The sequence below is a fragment of the Chelonoidis abingdonii genome, chromosome 23 (assembly GCF_003597395.2).
Source record: "Chelonoidis abingdonii isolate Lonesome George chromosome 23, CheloAbing_2.0, whole genome shotgun sequence".
In the NCBI taxonomy this organism is placed as follows: Eukaryota; Metazoa; Chordata; order Testudines; family Testudinidae; genus Chelonoidis; species Chelonoidis abingdonii.
In genome coordinates this window covers 4,775,210-4,793,311 of record NC_133791.1, presented here as the reverse complement: position 1 = coordinate 4,793,311, position 18,102 = coordinate 4,775,210, and the positions used below count along the sequence as shown (strand labels likewise).

At 43.1% G+C, this 18,102-nt stretch overlaps 2 protein-coding genes across 3 annotated transcripts in view; one reads left to right on the top strand and one right to left on the bottom strand.

Moving 5' to 3' along the window:
- Positions 1 to 6,422, top strand: part of PRXL2B (peroxiredoxin like 2B) — a 17,747-nt gene extending 11,325 nt beyond the window's left edge. Inside the window, exons 6-7 of the mRNA XM_032763752.2 lie at positions 948 to 1,066; positions 4,475 to 6,422. Coding sequence (XP_032619643.1) covers positions 948 to 1,066; positions 4,475 to 4,501 — 146 coding nt within the window. The 3' untranslated portion in view covers positions 4,502 to 6,422. The remainder of the gene's footprint in view (positions 1 to 947; positions 1,067 to 4,474) is intronic.
- Positions 6,423 to 8,206: 1,784 nt separating this feature from the next.
- The window catches only part of MMEL1 (membrane metalloendopeptidase like 1), a 47,390-nt gene continuing 37,494 nt past the window's right edge, over positions 8,207 to 18,102 (bottom strand). For both annotated transcript variants that reach the window (XM_032763780.2, XM_032763779.2), the window contains exons 18-23: positions 17,476 to 17,595; positions 16,248 to 16,381; positions 14,725 to 14,790; positions 11,972 to 12,067; positions 11,123 to 11,199; positions 8,207 to 10,034 (exon numbers count right to left, since the gene is read on the bottom strand). In XM_032763780.2, coding sequence (XP_032619671.1) covers positions 9,935 to 10,034; positions 11,123 to 11,199; positions 11,972 to 12,067; positions 14,725 to 14,790; positions 16,248 to 16,381; positions 17,476 to 17,595 — 593 coding nt within the window. In that variant the 3' untranslated portion in view covers positions 8,207 to 9,934. The remainder of the gene's footprint in view (positions 10,035 to 11,122; positions 11,200 to 11,971; positions 12,068 to 14,724; positions 14,791 to 16,247; positions 16,382 to 17,475; positions 17,596 to 18,102) is intronic.

Below are 18,102 nucleotides of genomic sequence, written 5' to 3'. Positions count from 1 at the left end.
CCACGAAAGCTTGTGCTCCAAAACGTCTGTTAGTCTATAAGGTGCCACAGGACTTTGCTGCTTTTACAGATCCAGATTAACACAGCTCCCCCTCTGATACAGGAAATCCGGAGTGCAGCTGTCCCAGTTGGATGTATAGAATGTCTCCGAATACAGTACATGCTGCTTCCTCTTTAATAAAATAGCCCTGTACAAAGTCCAAGTTCTTGCTTGGGTCTCAAGTCACATTAGTATGTCACTGCTCTCCATTCTGCAGCAGAACCTATTCTGAATGACTTCTCAAAGGGGAGCTGGCAAACACTTGTGATGAAAACACCTGTACTACTTGTTTGCCAACCCGGTAGTGACGCTAGGTTTTTGTAATTGTTGGAAATGTCAGTGTTCCTACAGGCTTTAGGAAAAGCCCCATGCTACCCTAGAACTGCTGCATTGAATTCACATGAGAGCATGGGTCAGTGCAGTTTGCTGGCAGACACAGGGCTTGTACACATCAGCGCTCTACTTCAGTATAACTTAAGTTGCTCAGAGGTGCTTCCCCAAGTGATATAAGTTACACCGACCTCAGTTCTGGTGTAGACAGCACTATGTTAGTGGAAGAGCATCTCCCATTGACGTAACTACTGCTGCTCGGGGAGGTGGCGGGAGTAATTTGTCAGGAGAGCTCTCTCCTGTCAGCGTAGAGCATCTGCTGCTGTAGCAGTTCTAGTGTAGACTTAGCCCTGAGATTGCGAAGGCTTGAATGGGGTGTGGAGGGAAATCTGATCTCACTCCTAAATGTTCTGCAGTCTGTGATTCACTCTCATTGGGATGCATGTGAGCTGTTCCAGTTTTGATGTGAACGTGACTGGCTGTCAGCGATCCCTTATTAAAGACTACATCTGTTCTCTGCCTTGTTGCCCAATGCTTGTCATTCATAATGACTTTAAATACATCCTGTCCTTTTTCAGGTGGAGAGAAATTGCTCCTGCACTTCATACAGGATTCACCTGGTGACTATGTTCCCTTGGAAACCATCATCAAAACCCTTGGGATCTCGGCAAGTGTTAAAGAGGGCGTGAAACCTCAGGTAAGAGCTATTGTTCCTCTAATGCTGGAAACTGAGCTATCATTTTAAAAATGAAGGAACCTGCTGGAGCCACCTCACTCCAGACTTTACCTAGAGCTCTGTACCAACAGCGAACCAAGCCTGTCTCCATGGGAGAGGAATGCGCACTCCAGACGTGTGATTGATGAAGTGCACTGACTGATCAGTGTTGACCCTGCTGGAGCATGCTCTGAGTTCCCTGGTGTGCTTTAACTTGGTGCTCTTTCATACCAAATAAGAGGAAGTAGGTGTTGCTACTGTTTGCCAAGAGACTACACTTTGAGCAGGACTACATTAAAACACACTAGGGGACTTCAGTGCCCTCCAGCAGGGTCTGTATAGTCAGGTTAGTGCACTTTGCTGCTTGTGTAGACAAGCCCTCACTATCTGTTCGCTACCAGACTCAAGACTATCCCATAGAGATGTTTGAGAAGTAGTGGATCTGCTGCAGTCATGGAAAAAATCGGGAGGTGAGGGAAATGTAGCCTAAATGAATCCTGTGCAATGTGTCTGTCTTTAATGCAAACGGCCCGGGTGGCCTAGCACTTCATCCCACGTGCTCTAGAACCTAGAGCCCTGCTGTGCCCTCCAGAGAGGGTTCATATGGAGACCAGGACCAGGTTCTGCTGCTAGTCTTTACCGTGACTCCTCTGAAGTCTAGACCTGAGCAGAAATGGAGCTTCTACAGGGATCTTTGGCAAAGCTAGAGCAAGAGTGGGGCTAAATCTGTGTCTTCCCCACAGCAATGCTACAGTTGCCTTATAATCCAGCTCAAAGGAGCACGTCTACCCAAGAGTCACCATGTGCTTTTCAGACCCTTTGGGGGAGGGGAGAGCTGGCTGAGCAGTGTGAGACTGCCTCTGTGCCTCAATCTGGGCAAAATGTCTTGAGCTTTCAAAAAGATGACTCAATCCTTATGACTTTCCTCTTATTCAACCAGCTCTGGAGCTGGTGGGGCTAGAGCCTGGGACTCCTCGCCCCCTGTGCCCTTCTTCCTCCTAAAAAACCCCTGCTGCAGTCCTGAGCTGACTGTCTCCTCCCACTCCCTTAGACCTGCTAGAGGCTCCAGCCGTCCTCATGCTGTTACCTGGGGTTTTCAGAACCCACATCAGTGATAACTTCACCGTTTCACTCCAGGCAGTATCAGAAATAAATCCATGGGAACACAGCAATTTCTGTCTGATAAAATGATTAATACAAGTAAACATGGTCTTATTTAAAACTACAATTGGATATTAAGCATACACAGACATAAGCAATAAGTTTAGGACATTCCAGATATAGTTACCCACAGTCTGAGATGGTTTTGAGTAATCACCAGCCAGACTTCCAGGGGCTCTTTCTGTCCAGTTTATGGGGAGTTTAGATGTCAGCTGCTTTTCCAAAGAAAAGCTCCCTCGCACTGCTCAAGGTATTTACTTTTACCTAATTTTTTTATAGTTAACTTTAATAAAACACAAAACCTATAGTGACTTTTAGTGGGTCAGCATTCTAACCTTTACTGCTTTACCAATTTTCACACAAACAGCATAGTGGTAATTATGCCAGCTTTCCCTTCACTGTTTGTGTGTGAAAACCCTCTAGCAGAGGTGTGGCAAGGACAGATTCCCATCAGCTTGCTGCTAAAGAGGATTAGGAAATCACTGGTCTGCTCTTAAGGCTAATACTCTCTGGGAACAGAGCACAGTGTAATGCAGTTTGCCTGTTCCTAAACTGTCCCCAAGATTTCTGTAGCATTAGCTCAAATAGCCCCTTGCAGTCAAGATTTGTAGGTGCCACTAATTCTTGCTGAGCATCCAAGACTTCCAAAGAAATCGGGCTCTCCCACAAGTGAGTAGAACAGTTAGTGACTGTGTGTGGGTAGCCGTGTTAGTCTGTATCCACAAAAACAAGGAGTCCAGTGGCACCTTGAAGACTAACATTTTTTTTATTTGGGCATAAGCTTTCGTGGGTAAAAAACCTCACTTCAGATGTGTGAGGGTAGGAGAGGAAGGGACTAATCACCTTTAATGGTTCCCTCTGAGACTCCAGGATACGTGACTGACAGCTTAGCCTCCCAATGCCCTCTAACAAATTTCTCATTAAGGTTAATGGCGGCAGCCTCAGTAATTCCTACGGTGCTTCCAGTTACCAGAGGAAGGTGCTTTTAGACTGGCCGAGCCAGCAGTAGGCCTAAAAGGAGGTGGTGTGAGTAGGGATTTCGAAGGAAGGGCAGATGACTGGCTGGGCTTAAATACTTGGCTGGCACACACTCAAACTCTCAGATGGAAAGATTCCTCTAAGTGGGAGGCTTAATAAATGTCCATGGAAAAATCAAGTAGTAATGTCCATGTGCTGTGGTGACTTGGAACAAACCCCTCCCTGATGTGTGTTAATTATCACCTGTAACAGCAGTTCTGGCACTTGCCCCTAATGACACCCTTCTGCAAAATCATTAAGTTCCACAGTAACTAAACTGTCAACCATGCAACTGCCCCCAACCTGAACTGTTCCTCAGGCCCAGCAACAGCAATTCTGGGCCCCAGGGCAGAACAATTCTCTCCTCTCCCCCCGCACGCCCCCCCGCCCCCAAGCTTCTCCTTGTTTTCTTGGGATATGTGCACTCTAGTCTCTTGCTTGAGACACTAGGCTGCTATTGCAACTCAACTAAGGGTCTGCTAGAGACAGTCTGTAGAATGTGGGTTCATAACTTCCTTGGTCAAAACTCTAATTTCCTTCCATCCACTAGTTACTGTGAACTTGTAGCGACTCTGGGGATCTCTTCAATTGAGGTAAAATTTGTAAACTACTTTGTGTTCTTGGAGAAATAGGCCAAGACTATTCGCTCTAGGAACAGTCCTGTTGAGTAGAATAACAAATCCTAGACTATGATAGTATTGCTGTAGTTGTCACAGACACCTACCTCTTGATCTGTTTGTACAGCCCACCAGATGTGCTGGGCTTGGCCGACAAGTCCCTGTCTCCCCTGGCGTGCACCCATAAGCTGACAGAATTCCTGCTGGAAGTGGACAAACAGGAAGCTAAAGACAGCCATCGTTGCCGCATATGAAAGTGCACAGCTTGAAGGTCTTTGTGCTTCAAGGGAGGAGGAAAGCAACCTATGTAGGGAGCCCAGGAAAGGTGGATTAGGGTTTGTTTGGCCTGGTGGAGGAAGCCTGGTTTTTCAGGTTCAGAAGTGGATTCCAGGTTCAGGTGCCTTTATGGAGGCCATGAGATGAAGCTGGGTTCTAACCTACTGGTTTAGAGAGGGTAGAAGAAAAGGGGGACAAGGGTAGAAAAGTAAAAGGAGCAAAATATTCTTTTGTGTAGGACTTCCTGGGTGTCTCCCCTGCCCCACCTCCCCTTGGGCTTGAGGGAGGCACTTTGCTAACCCAATGACTGTCTCTACAGTGCGATGAAGAGGCCTGTACCAGATGATGGAAAGGAGCAGGGAGCAATTTCTTTGAGCAAGAAAGAAGCCAGTGCGGTGACCTTCTGTTCTACCACTTCATAGCTGCTGTAATCTCACCCCACTGTGTCTATATTCATAATTTTGTATAATGGCCAAATCACTGAAGTGTGAGTAAATGCCCTAAAGCAAAGTGCTGTCAGGCTGTCCTTGGATGAGCATAACAAAGCTTTCCTTGTTGCTGCTATTGGTTATAATGTTGAGCTAGTTTGGTGGCTTTCCCATTGGATCATTTTGATCAGGTGACCAGTAGGTGTGAACAAGAGTATCGTCTGAGGATTGTAAGACAAGGAGAGCCTCTTGCTTCATGGCCAGTGCTAATAGTTTATCAACTTCCCCTATTAGCTTTCTTCCCTGGTTAGAAGTCCTTTCCACCCACGTTCTACTTGTCCTGCTCTGCAGAAACACTTCATTAGCAAGTAGTGGTGGTGGCTGAACTTCACCCTTCTTAAAGGCATTAAAACAGAAGAGCCTTACAGATAACTGTGGGCAGAGTACCTGAACACACTTCTAAAGCTGTGCCAGTGTCAGCTTGGTCAGAGGGCAGCTTAACTTAGTGTCTTAGCTGAAGCAGACTGAATACATACCCTGGGGTGCAACAGCAGGTGGAGGTCATGCTGCTGCATGCACTCAGAACACGGCATGCTCTTTCATCTAATAAAAGAGCTAAGACTATGTGCTCTTTCTATCTGAGGCTGTTGTCCAAAGAGACTCTTTACTCTAGCTTCAACCTAAGCTACAGTAAAAGTGGACTCAAGATTTTTTTCCTTGGTGCAGAGAAATAGATTTTGTAGGCAACTATTTAAGACACCACATGCCATTCAAAAGACTGAGGAAAGCCCAGCAGCCCTATCTACCTTCCATCTCCCTACCTATCCCTCACATTCTTCCTAATGATGAAACTTTAACACTAGCCCTAAATAATCCTTATGTCCTAGGAAAACTCCTGGATAATGAGCCTCTATAGTCATCAAATCCAGGCTCCAAGGAGCAAAGAATACCAGATCACAGAGAAAGCACTGATGCCTTCCTTCTCCTAAAGCCAGCATGCGTTAGCTGATGAGCTTGGACCAAGGTCAGCTATTGGGTCAGCTAGGTGCATTTAAAGAGCCATATTCTAACTGCAGACACACCCAAGAGTAGGCATCTCATGCTGATGATGGAGTTTAACCTTCAACTGTCATTTTCTGTTGTGTGAACTAATTGCAATAGGTTTCCTGGTCTGGAAAAGGTGAGTAAGTGAAGATGGACAATAAACATGACAAAGTGACTATTATTCTATCTGCAACCATACACAAATGATTTAATATGCTGATTTGTCAGAGTACTTAACACTCCTTTTTAATTAGTCACTTAATTAAAAACAGTGTAGAAATAGGAAACACTCAAAGACCAACTTGACTATTGTACACACTAATGATGCACATTTAAATATGATGTAGGTTAATTTCCTGTGATCCCAGCAAAACACATACAGCATCTCACCTGTCAAAACTTGAGGGTGATACTTTATTTCTACTCTGACTTCTGCCAAGAGAAGGTCCCTAGCCCGAAGAGGTCACAATGTCTGAACTACGACCAATTGCTAAATCTTGTCTAGTCATAGATTCCAAAGGCCAGAAGGGACTGTTGTAATCTCGTAGTCTTGACTTCCTCGATAACACAAGCCATGGGCTTTCCCCAAATAATTCCTAGAGTAGATCTTTAGAAACATTCACTCTTGTCACAATATGAATATCTTAAATCTTACATTGCATCATCTATGCAATTCTGGTTAATTTATGAGCAGAGCAGAAAAGCGCTCAGGCCTCTACCACCTTCAAAGCAAGGTTTTAAAGAAGCAGTGAAGTGGTTCTTGTTATTTTTTTAAAAATAAAGTGAATGAAAATATTTTGCAAGCTGTTGTAATGCAGAGCTGAGACTTCTGTGTTTTGGTGCTATGCCAGTGCCTTGAGCTTTGTATATAGGTACAGCTTTCTAATGGCGGGGAGGAGAAAAGCTCTGAATACTTGGCCTGGAACTTCATAAAATGGGAGAAGAAGAGATCTGGTTAATTTTTTAAACTGTAGCTGCAGTAGCATGCTGTATGGTTCCCATTGTATATTGAGTCACAAAGTGCTGATTAGAAATGGAATCTAATTTAATGTACAGCAGGCATAAGAACTGCATGTTAACGGAGGAGTTAACAACTGTGTTATATCTTGGTGCTTAATTTTAACAAGTGAAGGGGCTATCCTTCACTGTTTTCTTCCAACTAAACCACCACTATGGTGTTTAATCATCTGCTTTATCTTAACTGAACATCTAACTGCCAAGAAAATGAGATCCAGCTCCTTAACATTAAGGGTAATTGAAACTTGCCAACTACACACAGATTTTTATTGTGGTAGGTGAATACTTCACTTTAGCTGCATCATGCCCAGTATTTCATCATCTAAGCTAATTGAACAAGCCCTCCCTTGCTGGAAGTGACCATGTGTCTTCAGCTACTACCTGACAGGAAGTAGATGTGTGGTGTTAAACTTCAGTAAAACCCAGAGGTGCCCCAGTGATTTCTCCCTGAAAACTAATGTGGAAGAGACCTCAGGAGAGAGTGCCTGGCAGCCAGGTTCTGCAGCTGTCATTTCAGTAAGTAGACCTTTTAGGTCACTGACTCAATGAGGAAGGTTTTGTTTTATACATTCTACAGCAGGAGGGGGAGGCAAATTTTTTTTTTCCTTTTTAAAAAGGGGGCTAGAGAAGCTTGTTTCTAGACTCATCTGGTTGGTTTTATGCCTGTAGACCTGAGCCAGATTTTAAAGTCCAGATCCTCAAGTATATTTAGGCTCCGAACATGCATTGATTCCCCCTCCCTGGGAGTTAGGCACTCCAAGCCAGACTTTCAAAGGCATTTGATTCTACCAGTCTCATTAAATGGCTTGAATCTGGCTGTAGATTTTCCTTTCTTAGTTGCATAGCTCATGTAGGTCTAAACACTCCAGCTAGCACTGTACATGGTTGGGTCCTAAACCCCCATTTTCTCCAGCTGATGTGTATATAAATACCAAACCCATGAGCTCATGTATGCGCTCTCTACCTCTGCCTGAGCAAGTGTCAATAATGGATATGGTGCTTGTTTGAGATCCAGTATGTAATGCAGCTAAGTATGAAAATAGCCCATGCTCAGTGAATAGCAGCACGTTACTAGGGTTTAATCCTGTCCTTGTTTATATCTCCTGCAATACCAGCGTGCATAGCCAGTCCTAGGTGGTGCTGAGCACCATCACCTTCTCTTGAGGATTAGGCCCTAACTAATGGTACAAGGTGCTTACGGACATAAGGGAAGGCAACTGCCCATGTTACTAAGGCTTTCTCTCTTCTATACATTGCTCCCATGGACTTTGTGGTACATAGGAGAGAAATTAGACCCTGAGAAAGCACAAGGTCTCTGAGTTGGGGAGGGAGGGGGTAAGGGCAGATAGGTTTGTCATTAAATAAACTCTTCTAATCTAGAAATTCAAGCTAAATGAATTAGGGGTTTTCTGCTGTAGTAGATGCTCTCAATTTGTAGATCAACTTCATTTTGCCAGGAGAAGATTATAAACTTTAAGGTCAGAAGGGACCATTATGATCATCTAGTCTGACCTCCTGCACAATGCAAGCACAGAATCTCACCCATCCATTTCTAACACCCCCCTAACCTATGTCTGAGTTATTGAAGTCCTCAAATTGTGGTTTGAAGAGCTCAAGTTGCAGAGAATTCTCCATGTATTACATGTATATGCAAATATTATCCAGACTTCATTTGATAAGAGCACACTATTACTGTCAAATAGTAAAATAGCTCAAGTGACAACTAGACACTTCTCTCTAGTATAAAGCTGCTACTGGTAATTAGTGCTGATTTAATGAAGTGAATTCCAGAATCGTTTGTTTTTAACTCAATGATTTCAAATTTGAAGATTGTTCTAAGATTATTTTTTTAAAGGGGTGATGGGATTAATTTATTTTGCTAATGAAACTTGCTTGCTAGATGGACACTCAACAACAAAATAGAACTCTTAGCAAAATGCTACTGACGCTGGTCGTAAGTCACATTCCATAAAAATAAAATTAATCTTTTCTTAATTATGCATTACATAGAGACTGAATGCATTAATAACTTGGTTTGACATCTGTTAAGATAACGAATACCAAATGTTAAATTATGAAGAATAAGAGGTATCTTGCTTTCCAGTGGTACATACCAAAAATAAACATTTTCAGTGCAGAACGTTTTAAGTCCAATATAGAGGATTGCCCATTTCAGTACTAGTTATTCTGAAATTTTAGCATTCATGGAAGAAAGCAATCCAGACCTGTTTCTACAGATAAATGCCTGAACAATTTGCTGCAGTACAAGTTTTATTTATATAAAAATTAACAAGACTTGTGCATTTTTAAAGTGTAATGACATCCAATCTTTAAAAGCAGACTATAGCAAAATAAAAAAGCCCAGGATTAAAAATAGATAATTGTTTCCCTGTGTAAATGTTTTGCTGTTTACACTAAGCACAAGCTTTTGCCACTAAAATATTCTAAATATTTACCCTTAATGGAAGAATAAGAATCCTCTTAAATATATTTCTGAAGGGAGGAAGAGACCCATGTAATCCTGACCTTGGCAATGCTAGGGAATCTCCTCTTTTAAAAGTTCTTTACATCTCCTTGCGTTGAGATCATGTTAAACTTGCCCGGTAGAGCAAAACAAGAAGTGCAAAAACAGTGGTTCAGCTTTGCTTGAACTCAGCAGCTAGCAGGTATTTGAACATATAGCTCACCTTGTAAAATATCAAGACAAATTACAATCTCTTACAACAAAGCAGTCATGGAGGTGTGAGCAGACTGTTACGTGGACAGCACATAAATTAACTAGCTCTACCCTTGGGTTTGGGAGAAGTGCACTAGAAACTGAATCAGAATATTGAAAAATAATTAACTCCGTGAAAAGTCAGACAGGCTTACTGAATTGTGAAAGAATGTTAGTTGAAAGACATACTAAAATGAATATTCCTCACTGAAAAATAGAGCGGCTTTTATTTTTTAAAGAGCTAGTCTTGGTAACCCTGATGTGGTATCTTAACAGTCAGGATGTCATTTGAAACAGTCATTTTTCTCCTGAAGCGTACTGTCACTTTCAATCCAGCCCAATCAGACAACATTGTGAGATGCCTGCGTACATTCCCGCCAAACCACAAAAGCCCGACAGCTGTAGCTTCTTTAATTCTGACTACAGTAGCTGCACCATTAACCTTGGCTGTCACTGCGCAGGAAAACATCAGGCACATCACTGGCTAGAACCATTCAGCAGGTAGCCACATGAGTTCAGTTTTTAGACTGTGCAGTCAAAGCATTATCATCAGCCGCATCATTGTTTGTTTTGGCTACCACACTCTGCATTTCTCTACAGGGTGCATGGCTGTGCCCTTCTTACAGTGGAATGCTTCAGAGAAAGCTTCAAAGTTTTGCAAGGATCCCATCACCCTAGACAACACAAGGGAGAAAAAGAAAGGGGTTTATTTGTACATCAGGAGCATGCAGAGGACACGGTGCAGAAAAGAACGTAAGCATGTCCTTGAGAGAATCAGGGCTGGAGGTCTCAGTCAGGTCTACATTGTGCTGGGCACATACACTAAGAGATGGTCTCTACCCCAGATGGCTTATACAGTCTCAGGCTATGATTCTGCAGTTGGGTTCATGCTGGCAGGCTTTTGATCCCGCACGGAACCAGTGGGTCCGGGCGGGTGGATTGTTGCACGATCTAGGTATAAAGCAAGATGCAACATCCTCAGTGGCACAACTAGTGCTGAGGCCAAAGGGAGCCCAGCCACTGAAACAATCTCCATGAAGGCGAAGGATGGCCTTCAGATGCTTGCAAAGAACAGCAAGCCACTGTCAAGCATTGCCACTGGGTACGGTCTAGACACAGGTCCTGCTCCGGCAATGAGGACGACGTGGGTAGACACTTGTGCCTGCATGGAAGTTTTTAAGTTACTCTTCCTTACCTCCTTTACTTACTGGATTCCTCCTCAAAGATATACACGTGTATACACATACACCGCCCCACCTTCCCTGGATGTGCAGTTATATAGACAAGAGTGAGTTTGCTTGTTTTAAACCCAGCTTGAAGATAATCCAGTGAAATGACACAATAGAATTATTCTTTCAGGGGGCGAGTCAGACTTTAAAAACAATGTCTGGGGACTAATTGAAGAGGTAATAGCATGAGTTTTGCAGGCTGGTGTATTGCTGCATTGCCTAACCCCTGACACGTTTCTTTGTACTCTTCCGTGGCGGGTTCTGGGTGGGATGCAGATAAGGAGTGTACTGCTTCTCAGTGCAGCCAAGTTCCCTGGACTCAATACGGGAGTGGGTTTCTTTTCAGGTGTGTCTAAGGTGGTGGAATTCTGGCAGAAATTTGCTTGGAGGGGGTTAATCTAGTTTGATTGTGTTGAAGCATTAGCAAGCAGTTGCTAGCTGTGTAAAACAGCTTCAGCATGCTCTCTCCTGATACACTGCAGTGAGCGGGTCAAATAGGTTATACAGTACTAGCCCAAGTCCTTACGACTCACCTGTATTTCAAAGGGCTGTGAACATCTGTCTTTATAGACTGGCTGGCATACTCAGGTCTGTAGGAACCACACCACACCTACACAAAGAAGAGGATTAAAAACTCATGGATCAATAGCAGGGTAATTTAGCAGGCCAAGCTATGGAAGAGAACACTGCTCTACTGATGTAGATCAGGGGTTCTCAGATTTTTGTACTGGTGACTCCTTTCATATAGCAAGCCTCTGAGTGTGACCTCCCCTCCCCCTCATACTTTAAATACACTTTTTTATATATTTAACACCATTATAAATACTGGAGGCAAAGCAGAGTGGGGTGAAGGCTGACAGCTCATGATCCCCCCATGTAATAACCTCATGACCCCCTGCAGGGTTCAGAACCCCCAATTTGAGAACCCCTGATTTAGAAGAAGTTGCAACTGCTGAAATCCTGCCTTCATTGACGTTAATAGGAGTTTTGCCATTGACTTCAGTGAAGCCAGGATTTCACCAAAGATATCAAGCCCTTGAGAGGCCCCAGAGATATTAACACCATGGATTGTCCTCTAGAAACTTCCTGTCATGGGGAGTTAGTTTTCTCCAAAGCCCCATCTTCACTATGCCATGTTCCCCCAGGTGTTGATCATGCTCTTGTTGTGAAGGTGTTGAAAAAACCTATGCTAATAGTTAAGCCATCTTCAGCGTTGGATCAGAGGACCCTTTGCTGACAAGCCCTGTCCATAAGAGGGTGTTTCCTCAGGTTGGTGAGGCTCAAGAGCATTCAGACACATTCTTTGTCCATAAGCTTCAGCACTTTTTATAATCCAGTTTATATTTTCATGCAACTCTCGGCAAAAGCCAATGGGTTCCTACCTGGGCAAAGTTCAGAAAGAAAAGTTGTTTGTGAGTCAGGTCAAGTCCTGGTAACTTTGGCTCCTTCCCTTCACGTTCCAACCATTTTAAATAGGCCTATAAATGATCACAAGTTCATTTAGCAAGAGGCCTCCCCATTCAGACATGATGGCTACTCTGAAGGTCACTGTTCGGATAGGGTAAATCCTGCCTAAAAAGGCATGGTCATGCTACCTTTTACCTTGGACACTTTAGTAATTGATTTTATTAGAAAGCAGTGATTTGTATCTATTCTCATAAAGAGCCTTCCATCCTAACGGGCTTTGTAAACTTTAGATTTATATATAAACACAGTGAAATCACTTTGCGCATCAGCAGCCACCTCTGGGCCAAAACAGTTTCTGAAGTGTTGCTGCGCATTAACTGTTGAGGAAACAAGAAAAACCTGATGATATCAGTTCTATTCATTCTGTCTGCGGCACCTGGCATTGGCCACTGTCAGAAGACAGGATACTGGACTTGATGGACCTTTGGTCTGACCAAGTATGGCTGCTCTTATGTTCTTAAAAAATAACTCCAAATGGAACTGCAGGTGGAATTTTAGATCAGCCATAGGTAATTACTTGGCTTTGAATTTGGGGAGCCCACTTGGGTTAACATCTCTAACCTTAAAAAGACATATCTTTAATTATCATGAATTATCAGGAGCTCTGCTGGGACTCTCCAGAAAGGTGGCACAGTACAGTGCAGCACTCTGCTGGAGCAGGGATTCACCACATGTTGCACAGCAAACAAGAATGGCAACGTAGGACACATGCTACTGTTCTGAAAAGCCCTGACAAAAATTCATCTGACAGTGCAGACATAGCTCAAAGCAATCAACTTAGACTGCATGCACTTGATTGTGGTTTGAAATACAAGCATAGCAGCAGATTGCTCGGGACTTTTCTGTATGACCATGGAAGGAAAAGGAAAGCAGATAGTTAAATTTCCTCCTCACTTTTGTCTCTCTCTCTTCAGGTAACTGCTCATAAAATAGCAGATAATAACCCTGAACAAAGTTAAATCCATTACCTGTTACTGTTGCATGCTAATTGGCCAATTTTCTTTTTTTAGGTCCATTGACATAATGAAGACAATTTAATGTGTCTCATGCCAGTTAAACCTGAACATTTTATTACCATATCATCTCACTCACATAGATATTCACACTACCTTTAAAGCCTTTTGTTTGGGAACAGTGAAAATACAAGTTCATAGCAAAGAATATCAGAAGACTGAATTGTAGGGGCCATTAACTACCACCATGCCACTCTGTTTCCCATATTTCCAATGTGTTCTACAGCAAAGTTAATGCTTAATTTTAAAGGCTTCCCAGATATTCAGAATATTTATCTTTTTGAAAAATCAAGGAATGCACAGGCAAGGTTACATAAACATCCTTAACTCTGACCTCATATCTTCACCCACCATCCCTTTAATAGGGACACAGGTAGATCACAGTTACCACAACTTTAGAACTGTTTCATGTCAGTAACTACATTCCACAATCTCACACTTTCTCCCCATGAAAGGAGCATTCAGACTGGTGACTACAGTACTCATATCTGCAGCCATTGTGTGTAGAAGCAGGAGGTGCACAGACGCAGGAGGTTCTCTTTTGCATCTGGAGTGGCACATCTCCTGGGTGTTGCAGGACAGCGAGGGAGATGTACAGCGGGATATCTGGTGTATCTAAAGAAGGTGGACAGGCTAGGCTGAATTGCCCTACTCTCAGTGGGATGGGAATCCCCTGGAATGTCAAATGTGCCTTCTCTTGCTCTGAAAATAACTTACAGGATTGAGAACACTTCTCTTGGGAAGGGGCAGGATGCTGTTGATATATATATATATATATATATATACTGAGTGCCATTTTCAATCTGCTCCAGAGGAGCATGCAAAATAAATAGCAATAAGATGGAGGAAACTTCTGTGTGTCACTGTCTTAAAGGTTATAGAACTTGCAAGGGAAGTAACAGAGGCAACTCAGGGGCTGGATTCTATTGTGAATTTGGGGGCAGAGATTGTTTACAGATATGATCCATATTTCTCTTGATAGTGATGCAATGTTTCTATCAATGCTGTGATGTCTCCCCATCACACCTGACACATGGCTTTAGTTTCAGCAGGAAAAGTGCAAGAAAAGTAAACTGGGGAGGGGAAGAAGAAAAAAAAATGTCGTTGTGCTTTAAAAATCATCATCATCAAATCACATTGCTAAGCAACGAAAGCTCTGTTGCCATGTGACAGATACCATTTGACAAGCTGATTGAAGTTGAAGCAAGAATCTCAGTCCGATGGGCTTTGGCACGAGGCAGGTTCTTTCACCCTTTTCTCTGCCTATTTATTACCATACTGCTTGTAAACCTGAGCTGTTTGCACGGCACTGAGCCCAGTGTGGGCTGGTCTGTAGTTCAGGCCTAGGCACTACAAATGATAATGAGGATGGTTGTGGTCACTCTTGATCTTGTGGTTGGATCCACATGGGCATTAGGGTGAGCCTACACAGATCCTATTCGGGGCATTGGTCATTTGAACTGTTATGCATTGGCATTCACTGAATTCCCTATGGCACAGGACACTTTGCCTGGGTAGGGTATTAAACTTCACCTCTCAGTCCCAGGAGTGATGCCTGTAACTCCCAACACATCCTCAGGAAAATAAACACATCTGGCTCTGACCAATTTCTGGCTTTCATGCAAAAACCGACTCGCAGTACTTTAAGGAGCTACCTTGTAAGCCTGTCGGACTCCTCCATTGTCTGCAATATTCTCTCCCAGGGTGCTTATTCCACTGACCTGTAACAGAGCAATTGTTTGTTTATTGTGTGTAATGTCTGTCACTCCAAAAGCATTTCACAAGTTGAAATAGAAACACTATGCTACCCGCTAATGTGCAGCTACCTCTGGGGTGGAAGCAACACTACGCCATGGTGGAGGAGAAAGAGACTGAAAGGGAATAATACCGAACATTACGGAAGCAGCAGGGTAGAGTGTACAGGGTCTACCAGAATTGGAAGAGGTTTAGGAAAATAACAGCAAGCAGGCTGTTGGGGGGGTATATTCTCCATCAGCCAGGGCAGTTCAGGGTGGGACAAGCCCTTTTGTGTATAAAGGGTGGTGGGGTATGTCAAGTTGTGCCCTAAGAGCTTGACAGGGTCTTGCAGCAGAAGCAGCTATGAACCCAATTCATTAGGGTCCTGTTGCCTCCTTTACATCCCATGACCCTGCTAGATTAGCCTAGTAGCCCAGGTTAGGAAGCCACCATCTCCACAGTATTTCCAGGGCACCCCTCACCCTGACAGAGCACAGCAACACAATCCTCCACTCACAGTCTCCAGCCCTGAGGGGCTTTTTCATTTTGGTATAAATGGGGCTTAGGCATCTGCTTTTAAAGGCATGCACCTGGCATGGGCTCAGAGGGGCGGGGCAAGGGCAAGTTGTGGGGGGGAGAAGAGGAAATGTGCTGATTCAGTAGAACAGCAGCTTTTTTTCTTTGGCTCTGTTTTTAGTTTTCTGCCTTTTGATGCGTTTGGGGGGTTAACACTTGCTAAAGGGAAACCCTCCTTTTAAAGCAAAACTCTGTATTTGACTTTGGTTTGTTTGCCTGCTCTGCAAAGCATTGTGGGGGATGGAGGGTCATAAAAAGGTCAGCCCAAAGGCAGCTGAGGCAGTGTAAGATGGGGGTGTGGTTAGGGAAGGTCTAGAGCTAGGATTTGACTTTGTTTGGAGGGACCTGGAGCTTTTCTCTCTTAGTGGGTTCTGCTCATTCACTGTTTCTGTGTTCTATCACCAAAACTACCTTAGACTTGAATGCATTTAGAGAGATCTTCTGAACAGATCTGGGGAAGATGAAAAAATATTTTACCTATTGCTCTGTTCTACCACACTCTTTAAACTTGCCTGCTCCTTTTTAAATCCCCCCAGGTCAAATTATAAATGAAGAAACAAAACTAATGATCTCCTACAACTGGGGAAGTAGGAATCAAACTTTTCTTGTTATCAAGAAGGAATCAGTGTCTTCTCTCTGCTTCCCTAATTCTCTGGACTGGTTTAGAGCTGGGAGCTTTGGAAGAAAATAAGAAAGTTAAGACTGAGGTGGTTTTACCTCTAGAGACCTAGCTTTAAACCCTGGATTGTAGAGTTTGGACCAAGTGCTTAAGACTCTATTGCTATCAAACTAGTTGCTTTCCCCATCTGCTAAATTAATTCATAAAGGCATCCTACCCAATTTCTATCCTGTGGAGTGTACTCACGTTCTGTCCTCCAGCCAGCTCCCATGTGTAGTTTCCATACTGATAAACCATGCAGCGTGACTGGTCTTTGAAATGCATGGCTGAGAAATTGCTCCACCAATCAAACATATTTCCATCTTTGTCAAAATTTCTTCCTGTTCATGAAAGCAAAGAATGGAGGAGAGACTGTTTCAGGGTGCAATGATCTGTGTGTCCAGAGACCCTGACTGATTCCCAGCTTTAAATATTGGCACACAGACTGCTAAATGGAGCTATAGGAACTAACCAGAGCAACTTCTAAATGTTTCCTTTTCCTAGTATCCTTGTCTCCTGCCTGCCTCCCTTCGGCGTGTTTGTTACACCCACTCATATCTTCTCTATTTTGAGCATCAGTTCTTAGGGCTAGGGACTATCTCTTACTATGAGAATGCACAATATCCAGCACAATATGGCCATGATCCTGAATACAGCTCTTATGCATGTCTGTGATACAAATCATAATATTCCTAATTAGCCACTAAATCCTTGCAACTCGGGTGCAAATACAGGAAGTGCTCTCTGCAATTGACAAATGAGGAACCTGAGGGTCAAAGTGACTTTGCCAAAGCCATAGAGGGAGCAAACCAAGACCAAGATTCTGGTGTCTCTGTTCCTGTTGCTCAGAGCACACCTCTTGCTCAATGTGGACCTGTATCCAGACAGCTACAGCAAGTGTTTTATGTTTAAATTATATAGAACCCATAGAAGTAAAAGCCACATTCAATAAAGTCTATGTATAAAGAATTATTTATTGTTGTTATTTTAAAAGAAGCAGCAGAATTGAGTCTCAAGGTTCAAAACCATTTTAGGCCTCTGTTAATGATAACGACAAAATCAATTAGTTTTTAATAAATGGGTCAGGACTCTGTGTCACTGTGCTGCCACCAGAATGCGTTTCACAGATTTCATTTTACTTTGAAAGGCAGCACACAGGCTAGTACTGGCAGCGCTTCTGATACTTCACTGCTGTAAAAGTAACAGGGTTTTGGTGCATTGGCATTAATTTAATGCATTTCTTTAAATTCATTACCCTCATTCCAGGATCACTCACTTCAAATCATACATCTGTAGTATCGTTACAGCGTGTGTGTGTCAATCACAGCAGTCAGAGCGGATAGACTGTTACCGCCCACATCTAGTTTTCTACTGTGTGATCGATGGAATTATAAAAGAAAGATTTTGCTTAAATAATTTTTTAGCCTCTTCTCACCATTGTCATCAAAACCATGAGTAATTTCATGTCCAATTACCATCCCGATCCCTCCAAAGTTTAGTGCCTGTGGCTGATGTTTGCTAAAGAAGGGAGGCTGAAGGATTCCAGCAGGAAACACTGCAAAATGAGAGAGAGAGAGGTTCAGATAATTTCATCTGTGTGTGCTCTGTAGATGGGTCAGCCTTTGGCAGCAAATCAAGCAGGAAATGTTTCCTCTGTTTATGCCACTTGCTTTATGCATCTTATAACACAGTGAGGATGATCATGTGCAAGGAGTCGTTCTTAAATGATAAATGTAGTAAATCTGTAACTATAAAGTCTCCCATTTGAGAACCCAGCATAATTTCCCTTCCAGCTCTGCTTGTTTAGTCTTATAGATCTTGTACATTAAAGTGCAGTTATAATTAGAAAAGAGACTTAGAATTACACAGTAGAATCTCCTTATCTATTCCCTTTTAGGGAATCAAGCAAAGAACTGTTTAGGTTACAGGCTGAATGATAATTCCCCTCACCCCCCGAAGCTGACAAGCTGAGCCCAAGTCTCAGATCTGAAGATCAACCTGGCTTTGTCTGCTCCTAATGTCATCACGAGAGAGTCAATAGTCCAAACTAGGACAGGTCACC